Source organism: Mauremys reevesii, linkage group 4 (assembly GCF_016161935.1).
Source record: "Mauremys reevesii isolate NIE-2019 linkage group 4, ASM1616193v1, whole genome shotgun sequence".
NCBI lineage: Eukaryota > Metazoa > Chordata > Testudines > Geoemydidae > Mauremys > Mauremys reevesii.
Genome location: NC_052626.1, coordinates 72,214,978 through 72,239,308, shown reverse-complemented (window position 1 = coordinate 72,239,308; position 24,331 = coordinate 72,214,978). Strand labels below are relative to the sequence as shown.

The following is a 24,331-nucleotide window of genomic DNA, read 5'->3' as shown; positions in this document are numbered from 1 at the left end:
AGGAGATTTCACTGCTCCATCTCCCCAAAGTAGCAGACATATGACCTCTGGCGGGGTTGGAGGGGAAGGGACTGGGAAAGTTTAGAGAGTAGCTGTGTGAATGGTCTTGGGGCTGGAATGTATAGGTTTCCTTCCTAGGAGTAGGAATGGGCATAGTTTCAGGCAGAGTTTGAACACTAGTAGCTGTTGGAAAGACTGATTGAGCTTTTCCTTCTATTCTGCATTCTCAACTCAAGCAGCTATTATTTCCATAGGTCCATTGAGACCCCACTGAGAGGAATGGGTGGATGTTTCCAGTCCCTCTTCCCCACACTCCTGGATGTTTAATGTGCAGTGCAGAGTGATGCATTCACATAGCTCATCGGGAGAAGAGAGGTAGAGCTGTTCTCCCAGGATATTAGAGCCTTTTCCCACACCGGCTAATTCCCCATCCTACTTCTACTGCCCTCCATAACCCCTACACACAGGCTCCCTCTCAACTGTGGTCTTCCTCCTACACTTGAGCCCTTGCTTTTGCCCCTGTGTGATGCCGCCTGGATAGCCCAAGTCCATGTTAGTGAGATAGTAAAGCTCTAGCTCCTGCTGCTCTTTCTCGTCACTGAATCCAGATCTTGGAGCCTCTGTCCCAAAGTGCATCTGCAGCTAGTACCACACAAAGCAATGGTGGCATCTGGACCAACAACTCCTAGCCTGGAGCCAATCAAATAAATTAAAATAGAATCATTTTATATTAACTCTAGGAGCAGGAAAGAGTCCCATATTAACATGGAAATTCTCAAGCCCCAGCCCTAACTCACTTCCCACATGAGTACACACCAGCCAGGCCTAATGGTGCAAGTTATAGATGGAGTTTCAGTCCTGGCTTGCAAATTTAAGATGAACCTTAACTGCAGTGGTATCTCTGGGTGTAAGTAGTATTGAAAGCCTGCTGGTAACTGCCACTTTCTCTGGGCACTACCAGGGTTTCTGGGATTTGAGCAAGGCTAAACAGAAGCAGGAGGGACTCTCCTCTGTTCACTGGATTAAAAAAATATTGCCTGGGTATCCCATCCAAATCACCATTCCATGCAGCACCCCTAGCACCAGCTGGGTCCTCCCTACACCATGGATGGGAATGCACCTGGCCTTTCCACAGCAGGAGGCAAGGCTGGGATTGTCACAAGGGATCCCTCCTTGGGACAGTTCTGTTTCCAACACCTGGCTTGGGATTTCATTTTTTACCTTAGATAAAATTCTTATGAATGAAATGTGGGGACTAAACCCTCTTTTGGAAGGGGGAGAAGTTTTTTCCTTTAGATGTGCCAAGTCAAGAGATTATTAAAAGACCTTTGTGCCCCGAGGGCGCTAGAGCTTCAAATGCTGCCAGGGATGTCTCTCTTGAAGCGCAAATAATTAGATGGGTGGGTTTTCCACACTCCACCTTCCCTGCTCTCTCCTTCCCTCCTAAAAAATGAGGATTTGCAGAGATTAGTTCATATGTGGTTTGTCTGTGGGTTCCCATGAGCCCTATTCCATGTGGGTGTCTATTGCCTATGTCATGCATGGGACACCAGTCAGCACCCAGGCCCAAACACACCCCAAAGCTACCAGGGCCCAGCAAGAAACTAATCATGAACTGTGTATGGGAGCCAGATATAAGGGAAAGGCCTCATAGGCTGCAGAGCGAGAACAGAATTGTGTCCTCGTACAGCTGAGGGGAAGAACATAGACCGCTGCAAGAATTATTTGCCAGTAAAAAAATGGAGCTTAAAGCACAGCTCTAGTTCAGCGGTTCTGAAACTGGGGGTCGGGACCCCTCAGGGGGTCGCGAGGTTATTACATGGGGGGGTTGCGAGCTGTCAGCCTCCACTCCAAACCCTGCTTTGCCTCCAGCATTTATAACGGTGTTAAATATATAAAAAAGTGTTTTTAATTTGGGGGGGGGGGTCACACTCAGAGGCTTGCTATGTGAAAGGGGTCACTAGTAAAAAAGTTTGAGAGCCACTGCTCTAGTTGATAAGTGACTACTCAAAAATGGCCCTTAGAGCTCCATGGTTATTTTCTCTGATTCCATGTCAAATGGGCTCAGTTTACTAATAGAACAGTTTCCCCAATCATCCCATTTCACACATCACTAGTAATAAAAGGTTCTACCGACCACAACAGACCCTCAGTGACATCTAGTCAGACCCATGGCCTTCCATAGGTTTGCACAAATGTAACTGGCTGGCTTTCTGATTGGAACTTTATGAACAGTTTTGTTGATGATGTAAAAGAAGGAATAGACTCCAGACTTTCTCCCTCTGAGCTGAGCTTCCTCTCAGTAGGCCTGTGGAGCTAAGAGCAGTAAAAAATATACTCTGTCCCCTGATCTGGCAGCTCTAACTCCAATATACACTGAAAGCAGTTAGGAGAGTCCTATCTGCATTCAGTTACTTTTTGAAGTGGGTGATAGCAAAAAGTGATTAGGAGCAGTGGCCATTGCCAGCAACAGACAGTGCTCCAGCACCAGGCTTCACTCCTGTAGAGATGTGCCAGAATGTGGGGAAAGTGGCAGTGACATTCTAATGACATCAATCACAAGAAACATAGCAGCTGCAGTTGCTCTCTTTATCCCCGTAGAAGTGACCTGCTGCTACACTGTCCCCTCTTTCAGCCCTCCACCAATTCCCTAAAGTAGAGAGAGCAGAGCTGGCCTCTGAATGAATCAGGGGCAAGAGGTGCTGAGCCTGATGAGAAGCTGGTAGTGGAGAAGCTCTGCTCTCCCAGAGGCATGAATTGTGAGCTTGACAGTGCAGGACTCGCAGATTGCCAGAGGGGACATAATCTGAATTAGACTCAGCTCAGAGGAGTCACTGCAGAAGTTATCATGGCAGCTTCCAGGGAAACAGAACATATAAATAAACCACAAAACAGTAAGAATGAGCCAAAAAGGTCTCTGGGGTCCATTTCCCCCTGCCATGACGGAAGAGTCTGGCCCCGTCTCCTTGCTGAAAGGCAGCTAGTCTCTGGCCTCCTTGCAACACGAAGGCTAGTCTCTGGGCTTCTCCCAGCATGGCAGAATGAGTCCAGTCTCATTCATATGGAACAGGGGCTGTGGAGGAGCTGGGCATCTCCAAGGTAGTGCATGCTTTAGACCTCACTCTCCGTGGAGGGCTTGCATTGGTGTTTCCAGCCTGTGTCTGGGAGTGAGCCACGTCGTTCCGGGGTGGCTGCTGCCGTGTTGACACTGCTGCACTCAGACTGCTCCTCCTGCAGCAGCTGCTCAGTTTCGGTGTCATCCAGTGAGCCAGAGCTGGCCTGGATAGAGACAGTGTCAGTCTTCATGCAGACATGGTCCCGAAGTATCCCTCCCCGGGAGCTCCGTATCTGCTTGAGGTCATCCCACTCAGACTCGTCACCGGACAAGAGGCATATCCCTTCCACAATCTTGATCTTTTCCTTGGTGTAGCAATGATCATGACCAGCCTAGCAGGGAGACAACAGAATGCAAATACCCACAGAGCATCAGTCACTTCTAGCCAAAGAACAAAGCAGCTGGAATGAGGACAGGCAAAGAAGCAAGCAAAGGGATGGCCCTCAATGAAAAGAGTAACGGGTTGCTGCCATCAGGACAGGAGAGTCCATTCTAGGCTCCCCCCCTCACAATGCTCAGCCTAACACACCAGCCCTCCCCAAAGGAATACCCATTCCAATCTCCAGGCTCCTTCAATCCATGAAAAAAGAGGTGAGAGAAGATGGCTCTTCTGTGTCACTTGGACAAATGGAGCCAATGCTATTTGGGGACAGGAATAATACTAGAGCCAGAGCCTGAATAGGAAGGAGAAACCTGGGAAACAGGAACAGCCAAGGGCAGTAGGCAGGAAATCAGGTAGGAGTTTTCAGTGGGAAAAGGCTGCTAAAAAGGTTAATCAGTTTGGGAGATGCATATGCAGTGGCTTTATATCCCAAAGCAGGGAGAAGCAAGTTGCCCTCTACACACATCTTGAGACAGCTCACCTGGGCTACTGTGTTGGGTTGGAGCACCTCATTGCAACGAAAATAATGGAGGAAGTATAGAGAACAACAACAGAAATGATCAGAGGGCTAGAGGGACAAAGTTATGAGCAGAGATTAAGAGTGAATTCTGTCTAGCTTGGCTCAGTGATGACTAAAGAGGCATGGGTGTAGACCTCTGATAGGTGTTTGTAAACAACCTCCCTGAGGAGAGAAGAATTGTGTGTGAGACACATGGGTATATCTAAGCAATGGGACTAAGAAAAAAAACGGGAAAGATTTAGAGTGAATCTCAGGGAAACCATTCTGACAGTGGGGTATTGGAGGCTGTGAAATACAGAGGAAAGGTTGGGGGGAGATCTATTTGTTGAGGCATTTAAAACAATATCACTAAAAATTGTCCTATATGGAAGAATCCTATTCTGGCCCCTGGGAAAGGGAGTCAGTGGTATAACAGGCCTTATCCATCTCCAGGGTCTACAAGAATCATAACAAATGCCCCAGGTAAATTATTTTCTTTAAGTAGCATAAACTGCAAACCCTTAGCTACACAGCCAAAGAACCTGTGCTAGAAAATTCGCTCTCCATCCCCAGCCAAGGGAGGTAGTTGAGCTAGTTCAAAGGCACAGACACAGACACATGGGAAGCCAGCCGCGCAGCAATTAGTACATGACAGTGTCAGAGCCTTTCAGGGCTGCACGAGTGAGGGAGGTGGGGGTCACTCACACATACACATACCCACATACAAACAGTGCAGTGATACCTGACGTGAGGATGTGAGCAGAAATCAGAAGAAGAAAGATGAGAAGCTATCAGGGGGATGAGAAAGTTGCTGAGGAAACAAAGAGGAGAAACTAAGTGCTACATGATAAAATAGATACAGCCCTATATGGGGCCCATACCAATGCCCTGGTCATCAGCATTTTCAGTTCTTCTCTCCACCCTACCCCTCCACATGGTGCATAGACAAGAGCTGCGTCCTTTCTAGCCAGACTCTTCCTGGTTCTCTCTGTGACTGCCCAGGGCAGCGTTAGGATGAGTGGGGAAGGACAGGGCTCAGCCAAGGAACATGGGTCCAAAAGTAGAATTTTCCCTTTAAACCCAATAGCCTGGTGGCCAGCAACACTGTAAAAGGGTCACAGGAGACTACAGGAATGGAGGGGAAAGTTGGAGCCTCAGGCAGGTACATGCAACTGGGACACAATGAGGAACTGAGAGATGCTGCTAGTTAAGCCCTGTGAGTCTTGCTTGGTAGCTTACTGCAGCTGCCCTCACCCATCCCAGGGATCTTTTTGGGACAGATGGTGGAGAGCTCTGGGGATGGGGATGTTTTTGGGGTTCAGGCACCTGCCAAGAACCAAGCACAATTCTCTCTCACTATTTACATAGATTTGTAATGTTAGGACAGTTTGAAGTTGGTTCCTGAGGCCTCTACCAGCAGCTCTTACCTCCTTCTTATAGCACAGCTGGTTGTACAAGGTCGGCTTGGGAATAGTTTCAATCTTCACCTCCTGGGTAGATGTCCGGTATGACGGGTTACTGTAAGTCAGGTTCCCCAAGCCAGAGTCTGTGAACTTAGACTTCTTGTGTCTGTAGGAGAAGAAACCAGGAGGAGGTGGAAAAACAAACAGAAATATCCAAAACACATGACCTGGTAGTAATGGGAGACTAACTACCCAGATATCTGTTGGCAAGGTAACACAAAATATCCAGTAAGTTCTTGGAATATGTTGGGGAGAACTTGTTTGAGAAGGTGGAGGCAGTAACTAGGGACACAGCTAGTTTAGACTTGATTCTAACTAACAGGAAGGAATCGGTTGCTAATCTGAAGGTGCAAGGCAACTTGGGTGAAAGTGACCATGAAATGATGGGCTTCATGATTATAAGGAAAGGAAGAAGTGAAAGCAGCAGAATAAGAATGATGGACTTCAAAAATCAGACTTTAACCAACTCAGAATTGGTAGATAAGGCCCCATGGGAAGAAATTCTAAGAGAAAAAAAAGAGTTCAGGGAAGCTGGTAGTTTCTCAAAGAGACAATATTAAAGGAGCAACAGCAAACTCTCTCGATGGTAAGGAAAGATAGAAAGACTAGTCAGAAGACAGTATGGCTCCATCAGGGGCCTTTAATGACCTGAAAATCAAAAAGGAAACCTACAAAAAGTGGAAACATGGACAAATTGCCAAGGAGGAGTACAAAAGAATAGCACAAGCATGCAGGGACAAAGTCAGAAAGGCTAAGACACAAAATAAGTTACACCTAGCAAGGGACATAAAAGGCAATAAGAAGAGGTTCCATCAATATACTAAGAGAAAGACAAATGAAAGTGTAGGTCAGGGGTCAGCAACCTGTCAGAAGTGGTGTGCCAAGTCTTCATTTATTCACTCTAATTTAAGGTTTTGTGTGCCAGTAATACATTTTAACGTTTTTAGAAGGTCTCTTTCTATAAGTCTATAATATATAACTAAACGATTGTTGTATGTAAAGTAAATAAGATTTAAAAAATGTTTAAGAAGCGTCATTTAAAATTAAATTAAAATGTAGAGCTTCCCAGACTGGTGGCCAGGATCTGGGCAATGAGAGTGCCACTGAAAACCAGCTCGCGTGCCGCCTTCGGCACCCGTGCCATAGATTGCCTACCCCTGGTGTAGGTCTCCTTCACCACTAAGTAGAGGACCTAACAGAGAACTCCAGAAAGCTGAGGTATTTAATGCTTACTTTGCTTCAGTCTTCACTAAAAAGGTTTATTGTGACCAGATGCTTAATAGAATTCATTTAACAACAAAGGAGACGGAGCACAAGCCAAAATAGAGAAAGAACAGATTAGAGAATATTTAGACAAGTGAGATGTATTCAAGTTGGCTAGGCCTGATGACATTCACCCTAGTGTCCTTAAGTAACTAGCTGAAGCAATCTCGGAACTGTTACCAATTATCTTTGAGAACTGATGGAGAACAGGTGAGGTCCCTGATGACTGGAAAAGGGAAAACATAGCAACTATATTTAAAAAGGAGAAACACAGAGCGCCTAGAGAATTATAGAGCAGTCAACCCAACTTGGATTAGGAGAGAACAGGGTTATAAGGAATAGTTAAAATGGATTTGTCAAGAATAAATCATGCTAAACCAAACTAACTTCCTTTTTGACAGGGTTACTGGTCTAGTGAATAGAGGGGAAGCAATACTCATGATATATCTTGATTTTCATAAGGCTTTTGACACAGTCCCATATTATATTCCCATCAGCAAAATAAGGAAATGTGATTAAATTACTATAAAGTGTACAACTTGTTGAAAGACCGTACTAAAATCGTAGTTATCACTGGTTCACCGTCAAAGTAGGGGGACATATCTAATGGGGTCCCACATGGGTAGTATCATTCTGGGTCTGGTACCAGTCAATATTTTAATTAGACGACTCTCATAATGGAGTGGAGAGTATGCTTATAAAATTTGAGGATGACACCAAGCTGTGAGGGATTACAAGCACTTTGCAGGGCAAGTTTAAAATTCTAAATGACTGACAAATTGAACTGAAATCAACAAGATGAAATTCAATAAATACCAGTATAAAGTACCACGTTTAGGAAGGGAAAATTAAATGCACAACAACAAAATGGGGACAGTACTGCTGAAAAGGACTGGGGTGGTTATAGTGGATCACTAATTGAATGAGAGCCAATAATGTGATACACTGTGAAAAACGCTAATATTTTTCTGGAGTATATTTACAGGAGTGTCATGTGTAACACGGGGGTAATTATTCTGCTCTACTTGGTACTGGTGAGGCTTCATCTAGAGTTCTGTGTCCAGTTTTGAGCGCCACACGTGGATAGATTGGAGAGTGTCTAGAGGACAGCAGCAAAAATGATAAATGGTTTACAAAACCTGACCAGTGAGGAAAGGTTTAAAAAAACTGGGTATGTTTGGTCTTGAGAAAAGAAGACAGATGGGCACCTGATAACAGTCTTTAAATATGTTAGGGGCTATTATAAAGAGGACCGTGACTGATTGTTCTCCATGACTACCGAGGGTAGGTGAAGAAATAACAGGCTTAATCTGCAGCAAGGGAGACTTTGGCTAGATGTGAGGAAAAATTTCCAACTATAAGAATATTTAAGCACTGGAATAAGTTATCAAAGGAGGTTGTGGAATCCCCATAAGTGGAGTTTGTCTGACCCTGTTCTTAAAAACCACCTGTCACAGTCTAGATTTACTTGGTCCTGTCTCAGTGCAGAGGACTGGACTACATGACCTCTTGAGGTCCCTTCCAGCCCTACATTTCTATAATTCTGTCAGTACAGAGATAGGGTCCAATTGTCAAAAGGTCCATTTCTACAGACAAGGCCCCAACCCAGTGACCAGAAAGCACCAATGATCTGTTTGTTCCCTCAGGCCAGAGGAGAGCCTGTTTCATGAGGTACAGGTGTTCCCTTCAGCTGCCTGTACAGCCACCATGCACCAGTGCAATGCAGTCAAGTTGTCTCTCGCTTATACCAGTATAAGTCAGAGGCGACTCCACTACTAGGCAATGAAGTCATATTAGTGTAAAACCCATGAGAGCAGAATCAGGTCATGGACTTGACAGAGACAGAGATCAGTAGAAGGAAACAAGTCCCCCTTAGGAGAGGGTCAAGTTCTGGAAGAGCTTAAGAGTCCAGCTGGCTGAAAGCATTGGAGAGTTACTAGACCAGCATTTCTCAAACTGCAGGTCAGGACCCCAAAGTGGGTCACGACCCCATTTTAACGGGGTCACCAGGCCTGGTGTTAGACTTGCTGGAGCCCAGGACTGAAGTCCGAGCCCCATCACCCTAGGCTGAAGCTGAAGCCCAAGGGCTGCAGCCCTGGGTGGCGGGGCTCAGGTTATAGACCCTTTGCCTAGGTTTCGACTTTTCCCCTGCCATCCCCCTTCCCCAAGGGCGGTATGGCTCGGGCTTTGGCCCCCCAACCCGGGCCAGCAGTGCTCAGGTGGGCTCAGGCTTCAGTCCCCCGTCCTGGGATCATGTAGTAATTTTTGTTGTCAGAAGGGGGTCGCAGTACAATGAAAGTTGAGAACCCCTGTACTAGACGAGGTCCAATGCCATGGTGATACAAATTCCATCGCACTCCTGCATATGATTTTCCAGACTCTCTATAAAATAGAACCAAACCGGATTTTGCAGAGCAGGGAGCAGGAGGGCTGGGTGCACGTGCAGGGGGTGGCTCTTCTCACATGCTCTTTATAGGGAGGAGGAGAACTTTAGGGTCACCCTACAGCTCAGTCTGCTCTCCGAGGTCCATGTGGGGCAGGGGGCTTTGTAAATAAAATGAAATAGTTATTATTACTGTTTCCAGATAATGAGATGCTTGTATCCCCAGTGATGAAGGACCTTTGTTGAAAGTCTCCTTCAACCAAAAGACTCAATTCACCAGCAATAGGGAAGAAAGGGACAGGATGGGAAGTGGGGGGTCAGATACCTGTATATAATTAGAGCAGCAATAAACAGCAGAATGACCAAGACACTGAGGAGGCCTCCAATAATGTAGCTGACATGCAGCCCTTCTCCTGAAAAAGAACAGCAAGGGTGAGAGGAGGCCCTTTCTATGCCACTGGACTATGTTCAAAACTAGTGTAGCTGTGTGTTCACACACCTATGTACTGTGATTTAGCAGCCCAACTCTAGGGTGGAGCTTGGCACAGCTTGAGCCCATTCTTTCCCCCTCAGGGAATCTGGAGAAGACCTCTGAAGTAGGGGTGATATTATTTCTCAAAGATAGGGGCAAGTTAACCCCCTTCTGCTACGAGGTTGCTCCCTGCTATGGGATCAGTCTTCCTCACCAACCATACTAAAGGGGGAAAGCACCCTATGGGAACTAAGCTTGTTCCGCCTGAGTGATGAATTTGGGGGTTGGGTAACTCTGCTGTCCTTCAAACTAAAATCCTCTCCTCTGGCCACCCGGGGAAGAGCCTGCTTGGGGCTGAAAGAGAGCATGACTGATTTTGTCTTGCTCAGAATGAGATTGAAGGTGGTCACATTTGAGTCCTGAAAACCTTGGAGTGAAAGGCCCTGGCATAACCTGAAAGAAATGTTCAGCTAGCAGAAGGTAAGGAAGAACAACTCACCTGTGGTTGCCAGTACTGCCTCATTCTTCCGGTTGCACAGGCCTTGGCCAACATCTTTGTCAGAGCAGCTGAAGGGCACAAAGACACACAGAGTTGTTATCTCATTGCACAGAGCAGCCAGCCATCTTCTGGGCATGGATGGAGCCATGTAGGATAGGGCAGGCTGCAGCTAGGAATGGAGGATAAGCTGGGGGGTAGAGAAGGGGCACTATGACAAGAGCTTCCTTTGCCTACTCAAGTATACCCTTCTACCCAGATGCAAGAGGTTTCTCTGGGCCTAGACACTCTAGGATCTAACACTAGATCCTAGAGTGTCCACACACTTCTGTCTCACTACAAGTGAAGCTGGAATCTTTGGACAGCTTGTGCATGGGACATTTTCAAGAAAGGGCATTAGCGCTGAGCAGACACTCTTCCCCTTCCCTCTGCAGTGAGGCTACATCATACTAACCTCTTAGGAAAGGAACAAAAGAAAAGCCAGCTCTGTAGAAAAAAAAATGTCTGCAAGGATTTTTATTCCCAGCAAAGAGAAAGTGGTATGTCTTTGCTTGGAGTTAATACCCCAATATGCGATGGAAGAGCTCTCCCTGCTGGGCAGGGAGAGAAGTGGGCCAAGGGAGAACGGCAGAAAATACTTTCTATGCATTGAATCATAAAAGTAAGACCTTCAGACACGCTGTTGGTCCCATCTTAGCCATCCCTTCAGGGTCAAGGCAGGATTGCTCCCAGGGCTCTGCCCAGTCTAGTTTAAAATGATTAAAGCAATGGAGCTCCCACCCCATCCCATGGGAACCATTCTCCAAGTTAAGAGTTCAGCAGTCATACATGTGAAGCACAGGCTACCATGGGCAGGGCCAAGAGGATTCCTGCACCTTGCACAGTCAATCAGGCTAGCAGGCACATTTGAATGAAGTGGGTAGCAAGGCCTATGCAGCCCATGCCAGTTCCAGAGAGATACAAAAATGTGGATCCACATCCGAAAGAATCAAGTTGTATCCGACCCACAATCTGCACTCTGTCTTGTATCTGCAGCCACACCAGAAGCACGCTATCTCACAGTGCCTCCTAGGAGGAGTGTCTGTGTGTGAGTGTACTGTATATAGGATCTCAAAAGCAGGGAAGCAGCTGTCTGCAGCTCATAGCCTATGAGGCTGCTTCCTCACCTTCTAGATCCTGTATTCCTCCCCCAATCCCGTCCCCATACAGAGAAAAGGGAGGCGATAGATCAAGAAGCATCTATCTGCAGCTCATAAGGCTTCCTGACTTACTTTGCAGAAGCAGCTGCCTCCCTCTCCAACTGACCTGATACGGCAATACTGAAGTCAGGAGTTTCCTAAATTGCTTAGCTGCTTAAACTGTGTCAATAGGAGCCTGGGGGATTTTGATGGCTGTCTTGATCTGTCACCTCCCCTTTCTCTGTATGGAGCAGGGAGAGGGAAGGCAGGGAAGCAGCTTCACAGGTTATGAGCTGCAGACAGCTGCTTCCCCACCTTTGAGATCCTATATTTAGAGCCCTGTGTGAATACAAAATTTGTATCCGCATCCAATCTGCAAAAATGGTCCTCGGATATCCACAGATTTGCAGGGGTCTAGTGAGAGCCTCTGCCTTCACAGACAGGGTCTAGAGGTTGTATGGTCTCACTCCATCTTGGGGAGGTGTGATAGGGTGGTGGAAGGTGAAGGGGACATGCTCATCCTGCATTTAACTCTCAAGTCCAGATTGCAAGCTGCAAAGTCACTCACTTTCCTTCCGTGGCTTCCAAGGATGTGTGGGGTTTCGTCGTTGAGGAGCCTGATCTGCCAGGTGAGGTCTGGCTCCTCTCGCTCACACTGGTTGTTTCAGGAACAGGGGGCACCATGCCAGGAACTAAACAATACAGACAGAAAAATAAATAGGAGCCCAGTTTTGTGAGACAGATGGAGAAGTCTGCTAGACCACAGATCACTTCCTAAATAGGGAGACCAAGAATTTGTGTACAGAGCTCAGACACCCCATGCCCATCCTTTCCAGCAGGAAGCAATGTAAGAAAGATATCTGAAGCTCACAGCTGCTTGACTTACAGTACAGAATGTTGTAGGGACTTTTGTAGGTTGTGGAGACCTCACAGATACTCTGCATCTCAACAGGAGATGCTAAAGGCCAGGATGAGAGTGCTGGCTGTGGTTCATATATGGATGCTATTACCCCAGAGAACCTCTCTGAACTCACCAGTGGAGCAGGGTCGTCCGTCTGGTTCATCTGGACATGCACAAACAAAGTCAGAAACCCTGGCGAAGCAGAGATGGGTGCAGCCTCCATTATTCACTCCACAGGCATTTGTACCTGAAGGAGACAACCAAGCCATTAAACCTGGAGCAGGTGATCAGGTGAGGCCTTGATGGAATTCAGTACACAAGGGCAGGAGCCTCACTTCCCTCTCAATCAAGATAGACTGGCCAGGAGGCCAAGGAATTTCTGTGCCACATGAACCAACCCCTCTACCCCACAGTGCTGAGAGAATGATGGAGAGAGTCATGCACCAGCAGATTACAATAACCATGTCAAAAAGGGGCTAGAATCTTCTGAGAATCAGCAGAGAGGAGCCCAACCAATGCAGCCAAACAGACAGATCTTAGGAATAGACTCTCTGTGTTACTACAGGGAATTCTTTCCCAGGTCTCTCACTGGAGGGTCTTGCCCACATGCTCAGGATCTAACCGATCGCCATATTTGGGGTTGGGAAGGAATGCCCAGGTCAGATTTGCAATCCTCTGCAACATGGGGCATGGGTCACTTGCTGGTTTGACCTAGAGCAGGGGTCTCAAACACACAGCCTGCAGGGCTCTTCTGTGCAGCCCGCCAAGGTCCCCCCGCCCCTCTGCCTACCTCCAGGCCAGGGGTGGGCAAACTACATCGGCCCGCGGGATTGCCCCCCGTGGCACCGCGAGCCCCGCGCCGCTCCCTTAAGCGGCTGGCAGCACGTCCCCAAGGGACGGAGGGGAGGAGGCAGAGGGCTCCTGCACTGCCTCACTTTAAGGTACCGCCCCCCACAGCTCTCATTGGCTGGGAACAGGGAACCGTGGCCAATGTGAGCTTCGTGGGAGGTATTTGGAGGAGCAGCAGCGGAGCCCTGTGCCCACCCCCGCTCCCCCAGGGGCCGTGGTTCTGGCTGCTTCCTGGAGCTGCACGGCATGGGGCCAGGAGCCTGCCCTGGCCCCGCTGTGCACCGCTGCCACCCCGGAGCCGCTCTAGGTAAGCAGCACCAGGCGAGAGCTCGCACCCTGCACTCCTCCTGCACTCGACTCCCTGCCCTGAGCCCCCCGCTGCACCTCACATCCCTCCTGCACCCAACTCCCTGCCCTGAGCCCCCCGCCGCATCCCACACCCCTCCTGCACCCCAACGCCCTGCGCCCCCACCGCACTCCTCCTGCACTCCCTGCCCTCAGCCACCTGCTGCACCCCGACTCCCTGCCACACCCCTCACCCCTCTTGCACCCCACACACCAACTCCCTGCCCTGAGTCCCTGCCACACCCTGCACCCTTCCTCCACCCCCTGGTGACAGGGAAGGGGCAGCATTGGGGTGGGGACTTTGGGGAAGGGGGTAGAAAGGGGCAGGGAAGGGGTGGGGCCTCAGGGAAGGGGCGGAGTGGGGGCAGGGCCAGGGGCAGTGAGGGTGGGGGTGTCAATGATGCAGACCTCAGGCCAATGCACTAGATCTCATGTGGCCCTTGTGGTCATTTGAATTTGAGACACCTGACCTAGTGACAACATAGTGGATGAAGCCAAACAACGAAGATGGAGATGGTTGGGGCATGTGTTGAGAATGGGTGCTGATAGACACCCTCATATTGCCCTACGATGGACACCACAAGGAAGAAGGAGGAGAGGTAGACCATTGGGGACGTGGCAAAGGACCATTGAAGAGGAAATGAAAGGCACGGGAATGAAGTGGGATGAAATTTGCTGCCTCGCTCAAGAACGAAATGAATGGAGGAGAATGGTTGACGCCTTATACTCCACTGGGAGTGAATAAGAGGAAGAAGAAGAGACCTAGAGTAAATGGTGGATTCTCTGTAACTTTAAGTCTTTCAATCAAGATTTGAGGACTTCAATAACTCAGCCAGAGATTATGGGCATAGGGCAGGTGGGTGAGGTTCTGTGGACTGGGATGTGCAGGTGGTCAGACTACATGATCATGATGGTGGTCCCTTCTGGCCTTAAAGTCTATGAGTCTGAACTGATTGTTTAATAATTTCTTCCAGGATATTTTCCAGGTATCAAAGTTAGGCTGACTGGTCTATGATTCCCCAAGTCCTCTGTTCCCCTTTTTAAAGACAGATACTATATTTGCCTTCTCCTGTCCTCTGGGAACTTCCCCTCCCCTCCATGAGTTCTCAAAAATAATTGCTTACGGTTCCCAAATTGCTTCAGCTAGTTCCTTACAGACACTAGAATGAATTTCATAAGGTCCAGCCAACTTGAATACATCTAATTTATCTATCTTCCTCTATTTTGGCCTGTGTTCCTTCCCCCTTGTTATTAATATCAATTGTGTGATGCATCTGGTCATAATTAATTCTTTTAGTGAAGACTGAAGCAAAATAGGGATGAAACACCTCAGCCTTTTTCCAGTTGTCTGATATTTGCTCTCCTTCCCTGCTAACTAGAGGTCTACACTTTCCTTCATCTTTCCCTTGCTCCTACCCTGTTTATAGAACCTCTTCTTATTGCCTGTTATATCACTTGCCAGGTATAACTCTTTTTGTTCCTTAGCCTTTCTGGTTTAGTCCCTACATGCTTGTGTTATTGTTTTGTAATCATCCTTAGCAATTTGTCCATGTTTCCACTTTTTGTAGGTTTCTTTTTTGATTTTCAGGTCATTAAAAAGAACTCCTGATAGAGCCATTGGCCTTTTGCTATTCTTCCTATCTTTCCTTCACATCGAGATAGGCAATATCAAAGGAGCAACAACAAACTCTGAGAAACTACCAGCTCTCCAAAACTCCTTTTTCTCTCAGAGTTTCTTCCCATTGAACCTTACCTACCAGTTCTCTGAGTTGGTTAAAGTATGATTTTTTTTTTTTTTTAAAGTCCATCATCCTTATTCAGCTGCTCTCACTCCTTCCTTTCCTTAGACTCATGAAATCTACCATTTTATGATCACTTTCACCCCAGTTGCTTTCCTCCTTCAGATTTGCAACCAATTCCTCCATTAGTAAGACTCAAGGCTAAACTGATTGTCCCCCTGGTTACTTCCTCCACGTTCAGAAACAAGAAGTTGTCCCCAACACATTCCATGAAATTACTGGCCATTTTGTGTTACTTTTCCAACAGACATCTGGGTAGTTCAAGTCTCCCATTACTACCAGGTCTTGTGTTTTGGTATTTCTGTTATTTGTTCTGGACATGCTTCATCCTCCTCCTGATTGTGGTCTGTAGTAGTCTCCTACCATGACACTGCTCCTGGGTTTCCCCCCCCCCCTTATCTTCACTCAGAGACTTTCAGAGACCTTCCTCTCACCTCCTTCTGGATCTCAGAACAAGAATATATATTCTGGATATACAATGCAACTCCTCTTCCCTTTTTTCCCTGCCTGCCTTCCTGAATGAGGAAAGATAGGCAGCTATAAGGAAGTTATAACATAGGCTTCCTCAGCTGAAATCTCAGAGAGGCAGAGAATGTGCCCCAACAAGACTGAGTGAAGAGTCACAGTTTGTAGGGCACACAGAGGGGGTGGGTGGAGGGCAAGGGCTCTCTGGGTAGACTCTGCGCTCATTAAATATGCCAGGATGCCTGCAGCCTGCTTGGTGCCAACCACCAGAGGCAGCAATTAGAATCACCCCATATACCTGTCTGCCTCTGTGGGGAGACCACAATGATATCCATTAGCCCCTCAACATTGGCCAGGACAGTCTCCTTGTTTCGGCCTGAGTATTTGTCCACTCGCTGGATAGATTTAGTTTGCCAGTCAGTCCAGTAGATCCACCTGTCCTGCTGCTCAGAGGGAAAAATCAAAGGCATTAGAGCACTTGGCCACGTATATAAAGGAACTGCACAGAAGAGTATTCATGGGGCTTAGGGCTACAGACAAAGCCCCTTACCAGCCTAACTTCCCTCTTCTCAATGTCAATCAGACGCTTCCCCCACCTCCTCGAGCTGCTTAGCCTAGGAACAGCCTTAGGTAAATCCCAAACCAGAGAGGCACACACCAGATCCCCCACTACCCCATATATACCCAAGCAGTCTGTATTATCCCCTAGGGAGCCTGGCTGTACAGCAGTCACTGCATTCACCACTACCCGCGGGCTCCTCTTTACCTGTGTCAGGGCAAAGGGGTGCGACACCTGGCTGACCAGCACCTGGCGTAGCTTCCCATTGAGATCAGCACTCTCGATACGGTCAAGATGTGCATCCACCCAGTAAATCCTGTACAGACAGGGAAAAGAGATGAGACCAAGCCCCACGGTTAGTCTTCCACCCATACTCACATCCTCTCTTCTGAGTCACTCACTAGCCCAAGATGCTTCACATCAGGCAAAACACTTCAGAGGATCGAGCTAAAAAGGCTCAGGTGCACTACAGATCTTACTCAGTTCTCCTGCGTATGACAGCATCACTCCCACTCTTGCACTGACCTTCTAGTATCATAGTCTAATGTCAGTCCATTGGGCCAGCCCAGGTCGGTGTTGATTAGAATTTTGCGTTCAGAGCCATCCAAGTTTGCCCGCTCAATTTTAGCGATGTGACCCCAGTCCGTCCAGAAGAGGTACCTGAACAGAGACAAGGCAGATGCAAGAGACGGGTAAGCCCCTGGGGGATGAGGGAGGAGGCAGAGGGACAGGTTTGAGACTTTGCATTATTAAGTCCACTAAAAAGCTTTACTTGTGGTCTAAAACAGCTGAGTCTACATTTTTCACTAAAAGTTCCAGTTTTGTTCATTTATCGCACCCCATTTTCCCAATCTTGGCCCCCATCACTCCCAGCTAGACCTAACTCTTCCCCAGTCGCTAACATCATCCCACTCCATGCACAGGCAGCCCAGTCTCTGGAAACCTGCCAGACTCAGACCACACATCCATCCTTTCTCACAGATCTCCCTCCCACTGAACTGGCCTTGTACAACCCAACCTCCCCCATCTTCCCCTCCACTTCGCCCTAGACCTACCCCTTCTTGGGAAAGGCAGCAATTGCTCGGGGTTCATCCAGGCTGTTATTAATAAGCACTTTTCTGCAGCTGCCATCCAGTCTGGCCACTTCAATGGTGTTGCGACCTGTATCCGTCCAGTATAGGTTCCTGGCAACCCAGTCCACTGCCAAGCCATCCGTCGTCTTCAGCCCGTGACCAATGACCGTCTCCATGCTGCTGCCATTCAGGTCTGCCCGCCTGGGGGAAATCAGTGCCAAATAGGATAAGGCATAAGAGGGCTCCTCATGATACTTCAAGTCTCCTTGTGCCATTCTTCTCTATCAATGGGACCACCAGACCCTACCCCCAGTTACTATGAAGACTTCAACAATTAGTTCAGTAACACAAACTGCTCTCTGTGCTATCGGCAAATATCATAAGAACATAAGAATGGCCCTACTGGATCAGACTAAAAGGTCCATCTAGCCCAGTATCCTGTCTTCTTTGTTTTAAACCTGCTCCCTATTAATTTCATTTGGTGACCCCTAGTTCTTGTGTTATGAGAAGTAGTAAACAACACTTCCTTATCTACTTTCTCTACACCAGTCATAAGTTTTCTGCACCATTACTACATTCCCAGCCCTTTAGGCAGGAACCACCTCCACCTACTGGAAAAGTCTAATCTATAAGAGCAGCCAACGATGCAAAAAAACTCAGCCTGAGAGGCTGGGTGCCCAGCAGCCACTTACCCCTGGGCACCTACCTGATGACATCAAGGAAGACATCTGTGTAGTAAATCTTGCCATCCACGCTGTCATAGTCCAGAGAGATGACATTGTTTAGTTCTGGGACAGGGACATGCACATCAGTGTGATCATTTGTGTCCAGTGAGATGCGTCGGATGGAGCCACGGCTGGAGAAGAGCAGATAGGTCTCTGGAGAGGGGTCACAGGTCTGCTCATCACTCTTCAGCTGTATGCCGGTGGGGCAGGCACAGGAGAAGCCAGCAGGGTGGGGCAGGCAGAGGTGGGAGCAGCCACCATTCCTTATGCTGCACTTGTTAAAGCCTTTGGGAAAAAGGGAGAGGAAAAATCAGCCTGACTTCATGTTTCCAGAGACCTAAGCCTTCCATCTCTTTACAGGGCATGAACACACAATTCACTGGCAGCTGATTTCATTCCAACCACATCCTTCCTAGGACTAGATTGTAGGTCACCACAAAGGGACATTTACCCAAAGATTCGACTGTGCTCTGCAGGGGTCAGTGGATGTGGGGAGTCCAGTAGGGATAGCCCCCTGGCCTGTACCCCTCGATATCAGAATTTCCCAATGGAAGAAACAGCAAACAGCTGGTTTCCATTGGCCGGCTGAGGATCATGTGATTCCAGTTTAGCTCTGCTATTTGCAATAGCAGCAACAAGACCCTAGCTGGGAAGAGTGCAGGAGTGGCATAATAAGCCACCCCTAGCCAGTCTGGCCCAGGAGTTTCCATTCTAAGTTAGACACATGCAGCAGGGGTGCTAGGGAGGTCCACATTAAGCCAATGGCTTCTTAGTGAGTTTTCATATTTAGTTTTAACATGGGAGTAGTCAGACTTTTTTAATTAATAAATCTATATACATTTAGTGTAAGGGAGGAAAGTCCACCAGAAGCAAGGGGAAAGGCAAAAGGTATGAGACAAGGGCGATGTCAGGGCTGGAGCAAACATGAGGGAGTGGGACTGGGATGCTGACCAAAAGCAGCATGTCTTGAGGAGGGAGTGGGGTTGCATAGTATTAGGGAGGATGTTCCAGTCATGTGAGAAGAGGCCAAGAGCTGCCTGTAGGAGAAGGTAAGGAGGCACATTCCAGTGAGCGAAGCCAGCAGAGTGAGGGAACAGTGAGAATGGGAAATGAACTGGAGACAGGGAATGGTTGTGCAGGCCCCAGAAGGGTAGTGTAAGGAATTTTACACTGCCAAGGAGACATTGGAGGAAGAGGATGTGATGAAAGCAGCAGTTTAGCAGCAGTTGAGTATTTGCAGTGTCTGAGAATGGGCTGGACTGAGTGACAGCCTCAATGTAAGGAGAGCAGGGAAAGCAGAAGTCAAAAATGACACCAAGACTGTGCAGCTGGGTAACTGGGTGGATGATGGAAACAGTCAATTACTGTGGGAGCGGTTTGGGGAAGGGACTGAGGTCGGAGAAGGAATTTCTTTTCAGCCCTGCATGATCTCCCACTGAAACACCAGAAGATCCACTCAGTTACAGCTTCCAGAGGCCCCTCTAGTCATAAAGGCCTGATGATGCTCCTGGCTCCAAGGCAGCCTGGAAACTCACCAAGTGGTCGTGTCCTGTCAACAGCTTGAATGTCCATCAGGCCAGGCAGGTTTGCCCTCACCAGGATGACGTTGGCACCAGTGTCCTTGTCAGCCCTGTGAATGCTGCGGGTTTGCCAGTCAGTCCAGTAGATGTATGAGTCCAGTAGGGTGAGACCATAGGGATGCTGCACTGGGGACAGCAGGGTGTGGCGATTTGCACCATTTAGGTCTGCAGCCTCAATGCGCTAGAGAAGGGGCAAGAAGAAATGCCCTGCTCAGTCCTTTCCCTTAGATAATGTCCTGAGCAAAGACAAGCATGCGTGAAGCTGGGACTGGAGTCCAAGCAAGCAACATGGCTCTGGTCCAGCATCCCCAACAGCCCAAGCCCAAAGGAAGCCTCAGAGTACTTCCACACAGTCCCTTTCTCTTCTGACACCTTACCCAGGGGCTTCAGAAACAGCCTCTAGGATACCATGGCTCCAATGTTAATCCCATAGGAATCATTGAAGAGAAGACACCAACCTCTGTGTGCGCATCAGCCCACAGCAGCTGCGATCCAGCCTTATCCACTGCCAGCCCATTGGGCCAGCCCAGGTTGTTACTGATCAGCACCAGGCGTCCTGAGCCATCCATGCCAGAGCGCTCCAGCTTGGCATTCTCACCCCAATCTGTCCAGTACATGTATCTAGGGAAAAGGGAAAGCCAAGAACACATCAGAGAAACAGCAAAGAGGTTAATGCCTCCAGGACTCCTCCCTCAAGACAGTCCCCTGCCAGCACTAACCCCATCTCGTGATACAATGCAATTGCTCTTGGGCTGTCCAAGTTCTGCCAGACCAAAACCTTCCTCATTGATCCATCCAGGTTGCCCACTTCAATCCGATTGGTTCCCGTGTCTGTCCAATATACCTTGCGGCCAACAGCATCCACTGCCAGCCCATCTGTGGTCAGCAGACCTGAGAAACCAGAATTGTACCAAGGTAACTTCTCATCCTTCAACACCGATCAGATAACCCAGGGGATTACCCCTGCTCACCACTCAAGTCTGGGAGCGCTCCCCCTACAATACCTACAGGACTTCCACCTCTGACCTCTCTAGAGCTGGAAACCCAAGGAATCCCCCTCCAGGCTGCCACATGAAGACATGGTGCACTCTGCAAAGCATCCCTCACCTGTGGTGATGATGTCCTCATACTGTGAGCCATCCAGGGCAGCCCTGCTGATTTTCCGCAGCGTGCTATCTGACCAGTAAACCTTTCCTGGTAGGGAAATAGGAAAAATTAAAAATCAGCAAACTCCTTCAAATAGCCCCAGGCCTCCTTGAGATTATAGGCACCTGAATTACTCTGAAGAGCAGCAGGGTCATGCAATCCAGTGCTCTGTCAGTGTCCAGCACCACAGGACACAGAGCCACAGTAATTCAGTTAAAGGGACAGGAGAGCCACAGCTCCTCCAGCCTCTCCCAGAGGGAGGTACCATAGTGAATGGTGAGGAGCACTGCCTCTGGTGAGCTCCCAGCTGCTCTTGAAAGGGTCCCTGTACAGAACAATGCAGTTTATTATTTAAAATGTTACTGATCAATAGTGTAATCAGACCCATGTCTGGTTTTCAGGAGGGTCCCAAAAGACAAGAGTCAGACATTCTAACCCACCACACAAAATGGGGTTCAACCCAGAGATATAATGCCAGATACACAGGCCAGGTCAATCCTCAAACTTTAGGTCAAACCAGTTACATTGCTCAGGGGTGTGAAAAATCTGCAGCCCTGAGCAACAGACAGAATTCTTCTGTTAACTGAGCTACTGCGCCTCTCAGCAAGGTTGGTTACCTATGCCGATGGGAGAACCCCTCCCATCACTGTAGTGAGTGTCTACACTTGAAATGCTACAGCAGCGCAGTTGCAGCTGTGCTGCTGTAGCATTTCGAGGGTACACAAGCCCTTCGTGTAAACCAATAGCCACCAGCCCAGCTCTCTTTACATTAACAAGACTTAGATAGGAGAGCAAATTATTTAAATTCAGACTATGTGAGCCTGTCTCAGTGGACCAGGCAGCTTATTCCAGCTAGTTGGGGTTTTAGCCCTGCATGTCAGCCAGCTGGAGCCTGTCTTAGAATCACAACAGTGGTGAAGGAAGGGAATCTATGCAGCATGCACTAGAGAAACAGAAGCCTACATCTGTCCACCTTTATGACACTGAGTGAACCACTGGCAGTGCCTTCCCTCGGAGAGAGACCGCCAATTGAGAACGGCAGCCCTGCAATAACCAGTGTTGAATGTGGTTAGATATACAAGGCAGTTCAGACCTTCCTGGGGATCCACCCCAATGGCAATGGTGTTTTTCATAGTGACATTGACTGAGACAACGACGTCTGCAAAATACGGGATATCCAAGGAGACCATGCGGATGTCCGTCCTTCTGGCAAAGATCAGGAAGCTGGTCATCCCTGCGGAAAGTTGAGGATAGACCAACAGTGTCAGTGAAGGGCAGGGAGAAGGTCAAGCCAATTGTCCCTGGGGCACAGTCTGCTGAATCATATCCTTGAGCCACCCAAGAGACAGCTTCAGCCTTTAGGGAGAAGGAAAGGTCTTAGATCTGAAATACCACAAGCAGAAAGACTCTCCCACTCCACTGAATAACACAGAACAGTTCTCTAGTTACCTGTGGGGTGGGAAGAGGAAGCCCTCATAGAAGTGTTAATTGTGGGGGAATGGAAACCAGTTTTCCTATTGAGGTGAACAAGATGGGACCCAGGCAGAGTTATTGCTTCAAAGGCCTGAAGCCAAGACTCTTCATGGTACTGAAAGGGAAGGTGGCTGTGAGGGGAGGAGTAGGCTCTACTCAGCCGTACTATAAAGTACAGCATCATTCCAGGAAGGGGCTGAGCCTACTTCAAACTCAAGACAGATCTATGGGAGAGACTGACATACAGATGAACCATATGGCATCACGTTGGTGAAGTTTTCCTTTTGGACAATTTAATCTCCCCACACCCCTCCCAGGGCACCCTAAGCCAATCCACAGACTTTTACCACCAGTCCTGAGGGCACAAGCACTATATGGGCTTCTCAAGGGGCCGAGGATGGTGGAGTCACACCCAAGTCCCCTGAGGAGTGGGTTTCAGTAACTGGTGCCAAGGGGCCAGGAGTGGAACGTGGAGCCTGAGATCCAACTGCAATGAGAACCCTACAGAGGAAACTTACCAGATGAGCAGGTCTTGCCATCAGCTTGGAGGTTGATACCAGTGGGGCAGGTACAGCTATAACCTTTAGGGAGAGGAGCCAGGAGGCACAGGTGGCTGCAGCCACCATTATTAACTCCACATGCTGTGCGTACTGGAGGAGGGAACAGGAGAAAACCATGAGGCACAGGCACACACCTGAGAGCTCAGTGTTAGGTTCGTGGAGGGACGGTCACTATCAAAGTTGGCAACAGCTATAGAAATGCAGGCTGGGGGTATGGGAGCACACTCTCTTTAAGAGGCCAATAGGGATTTTTCACACACACACACACACACACACACACACACACACACACACACACACACACACACACACACACACACACACGATGTGCAGGGCAGCAAAAGCCTGGGTGAGTTCAGAGCTCCCCATGAGGGTGAGGCTGACTCTGTACCTGTATGTCTGTGCCGGTGGAAAACATGGATGTCCATGAGGTTCTCCAAGTTATCCTGCAGTGTTTCACGAGCCTGCCCCGTCCTCCTGTCTGCACTCTGGATGCTCTTGGCCTGCCAGTCTGTCCAGTAGATCCGCTCACCATAAAGAGTAAGTCCAAATGGGTGGGGCAGATTGCTTCCAATCAGCACCTGTCAGCCCCCAAAACAAATGTCCTTAGGAAATCACATGGTGGTGCTTCCACCCACGCCTCCAATCATCCCCTAGAATGGATGGGGCTTGGAGAACAACAAAGGTGATATGTAAATGGCCTGGTAGCATCAAGATGGGAAACGTTGATGTGGGAGAGGTGGCTGCCCACATACTTTGCCCTCATAAACGGGGCTCTTTCCTCTCTGTACAAGTAGCTGACAATGTCTTGATTTGGGAACTTTACTTCCATTTGGCCCATGCCGTTCTTTCCTGCCAGCACTTTGCCATCTAGGATAGGCACTCAGCATCCCAGCCTCCCCTTCCCTCTTACCTTTCTCTCACTGCCATCCAGGTTAGCATACTCAATGGTCTTCATGCCAGCATCCGCCCAATACAGGCGCTGAGACTCGTAGTCAATGGCCAACCCATTGGGCCAAGTCAGATTGGAGGAGATGATCACCAGGCGGCTGGAGGCATCCATACCGGCACGCTCAATCTTCGGGCTGACTCCCCAATCAGTCCAGTACATGAACCTGAACACAGGGCCCAAAGGGAAGTGAGCACCTGCACTCCTACTCCTGCTCCCACAGATGCTCACCATTAGCCAGAGAAGTCAAGTGTCTTGGTGCCTTCAGCAGCCAGAGGGAAACAGTGTCAGGCTAACATGATCTGTACTTCCATCCCTAGAGCCCTGCCACCTTTTTATACACATTGTCCTGGTCCAGAATTCATAGCCCCTCCTCTGCCAAGAACCTGGCAAGGAGGAGAGAGAGAGTAAGACTGAAAGAGGATGCAGAAGCAAGTTGGCTTATTGTTGCCATAAGATATTTCTTAACTGTCTTCAAATCCCTGCAATCACGAGAGGGAAGCAGAGCTGCTCTGCATCAGCCTCCCAGTAAACACCAAAGAAGATAACGGTGCAGATTTATTCCAGCCTTCCAACACTTGGAAGCAAGAGCTGCTGGGCTTGTGCCCAGCCACCCAACCTAGCCTGATGCTTGGCTCTGCAAGGTCCTGTGGCTC

General features: G+C 48.6%; 1 protein-coding gene across 3 annotated transcripts in view; it reads right to left on the bottom strand.

Moving 5' to 3' along the window:
* Nucleotides 1-1,926: 1,926 nt before the first annotated feature.
* LRP4 (LDL receptor related protein 4) overlaps nt 1,927-24,331 on the bottom strand; it is a 118,559-nt gene continuing 96,154 nt past the window's right edge. For 2 of the 3 annotated variants that reach the window (XM_039538386.1, XM_039538388.1), the window contains 19 exons: nt 23,640-23,841; nt 23,118-23,307; nt 22,685-22,816; nt 21,787-21,927; nt 20,655-20,741; nt 20,267-20,438; nt 20,006-20,168; nt 19,503-19,728; nt 17,949-18,252; nt 17,225-17,443; nt 16,695-16,829; nt 16,377-16,485; nt 15,909-16,053; nt 12,286-12,399; nt 11,820-11,943; nt 10,077-10,144; nt 9,431-9,518; nt 5,424-5,565; nt 1,927-3,447 (listed from right to left, as the gene is read on the bottom strand). In XM_039538386.1, coding sequence (XP_039394320.1) covers nt 3,112-3,447; nt 5,424-5,565; nt 9,431-9,518; nt 10,077-10,144; nt 11,820-11,943; nt 12,286-12,399; nt 15,909-16,053; nt 16,377-16,485; nt 16,695-16,829; nt 17,225-17,443; nt 17,949-18,252; nt 19,503-19,728; nt 20,006-20,168; nt 20,267-20,438; nt 20,655-20,741; nt 21,787-21,927; nt 22,685-22,816; nt 23,118-23,307; nt 23,640-23,841 — 3,097 coding nt within the window. In that variant the 3' untranslated portion in view covers nt 1,927-3,111. The remainder of the gene's footprint in view (nt 3,448-5,423; nt 5,566-9,430; nt 9,519-10,076; nt 10,145-11,819; nt 11,944-12,285; nt 12,400-15,908; nt 16,054-16,376; nt 16,486-16,694; nt 16,830-17,224; nt 17,444-17,948; nt 18,253-19,502; nt 19,729-20,005; nt 20,169-20,266; nt 20,439-20,654; nt 20,742-21,786; nt 21,928-22,684; nt 22,817-23,117; nt 23,308-23,639; nt 23,842-24,331) is intronic. The other variant, XM_039538387.1, reaches the window with a different exon arrangement.